The sequence below is a fragment of the Lottia gigantea genome, assembly GCF_000327385.1.
Source record: "Lottia gigantea unplaced genomic scaffold LOTGIsca_212, whole genome shotgun sequence".
NCBI lineage: Eukaryota > Metazoa > Mollusca > Gastropoda > Lottiidae > Lottia > Lottia gigantea.
This window is the reverse complement of record NW_008708477.1, coordinates 96,299-97,327: the sequence shown is the minus strand read 5'-3', so window position 1 is coordinate 97,327 and position 1,029 is coordinate 96,299. Positions and strand designations below refer to the sequence as shown.

The window sequence follows — 1,029 nt, the reverse complement described above, 5'->3', positions numbered from 1 at the left end:
ATACACAGATAAAAATGTATGGAATCTACAATATTGTATATATACCACATTGTGAAATCTAGAGAATAGCCAATAGAACATCATGAAATCTAAAATGATGAAATATGCTACATTGTGAAATCTAAAATAGGGCCTTGACAACTTTATAGAATTAAGAACACAATAATATCTATGCACTATACAATTGTATACAACATTGTGAAATCTAGAATACACTGATAAAACAATTATTAAATCAACAATATTGTCAATACAAAATAATGAATCTAGAATTCATTGGCAATAAAATTTCAGAAGCTTAGCAAAAGAAAATCATAAAATCTAGACTCCAACAAATATTAACAGATCAGAAAAGATGTCAGAGAAAAATACCTGGGCAGTTCCAGAATTAAAATCATATTGATTAAGATCATCACTAAGACTACTCTCTTCTATATTCTGGGTAGATATATTATAGGAAGAAAATAGAGATTCTTCTTCTTCTCCTTGTCTGGTCTCTTTAACTTCATTTCTTATTGATACAAATCTTTTCTTTCTTTCTAATGGTGACTACAAAATACAAATTTACAATATATACCTTTTGTGTTGTTTTTTTCAAATGGTGGCTACAAAATACAAATTCACAAAAGACTGATTTTTCATTCAAATCTCTTTTCCTTAAAATTGTTACAACAAATGAAAATTTTTACCTTACACTTTCAAAAATGTTACTCAATTTACTAAATGGTGTTAATGGGCATGGTTAAGCTACAGGAACACAAGATACCACTTTGCATCTCAGTTTCATGGATCTCAAACTGAAATGTCATGTCCAAGGCCTTATTATCCTGAACTCATGAAATGTAAGGAGACCACGGTGTATTAGTGAAATATTGACCTAAAGGTCTATACTCACATCTAATTCAGCTTTAAATTCAAACATCTTCTCACAATCTAATATATTATCTAATAGAAACTGGCCCTTTAATAATATATAAGATGTGTGCGTTACACAATACATAGTGCTAAGTCAGATTTCCAAATACATGT

General features: G+C 29.1%; 1 protein-coding gene across 1 annotated transcript in view; it reads right to left on the bottom strand.

The window, feature by feature from the left end:
* Window positions 1–922, bottom strand: part of LOTGIDRAFT_174705 (hypothetical protein) — a gene marked incomplete at both ends in the record, with an annotated part of 4,492 nt that extends 3,570 nt beyond the window's left edge. The window contains 2 exons of the mRNA XM_009054312.1: window positions 373–549; window positions 896–922. Coding sequence (XP_009052560.1) covers window positions 373–549; window positions 896–922 — 204 coding nt within the window. The remainder of the gene's footprint in view (window positions 1–372; window positions 550–895) is intronic.
* Between the last annotated feature and the right edge of the window lie 107 nt (window positions 923–1,029).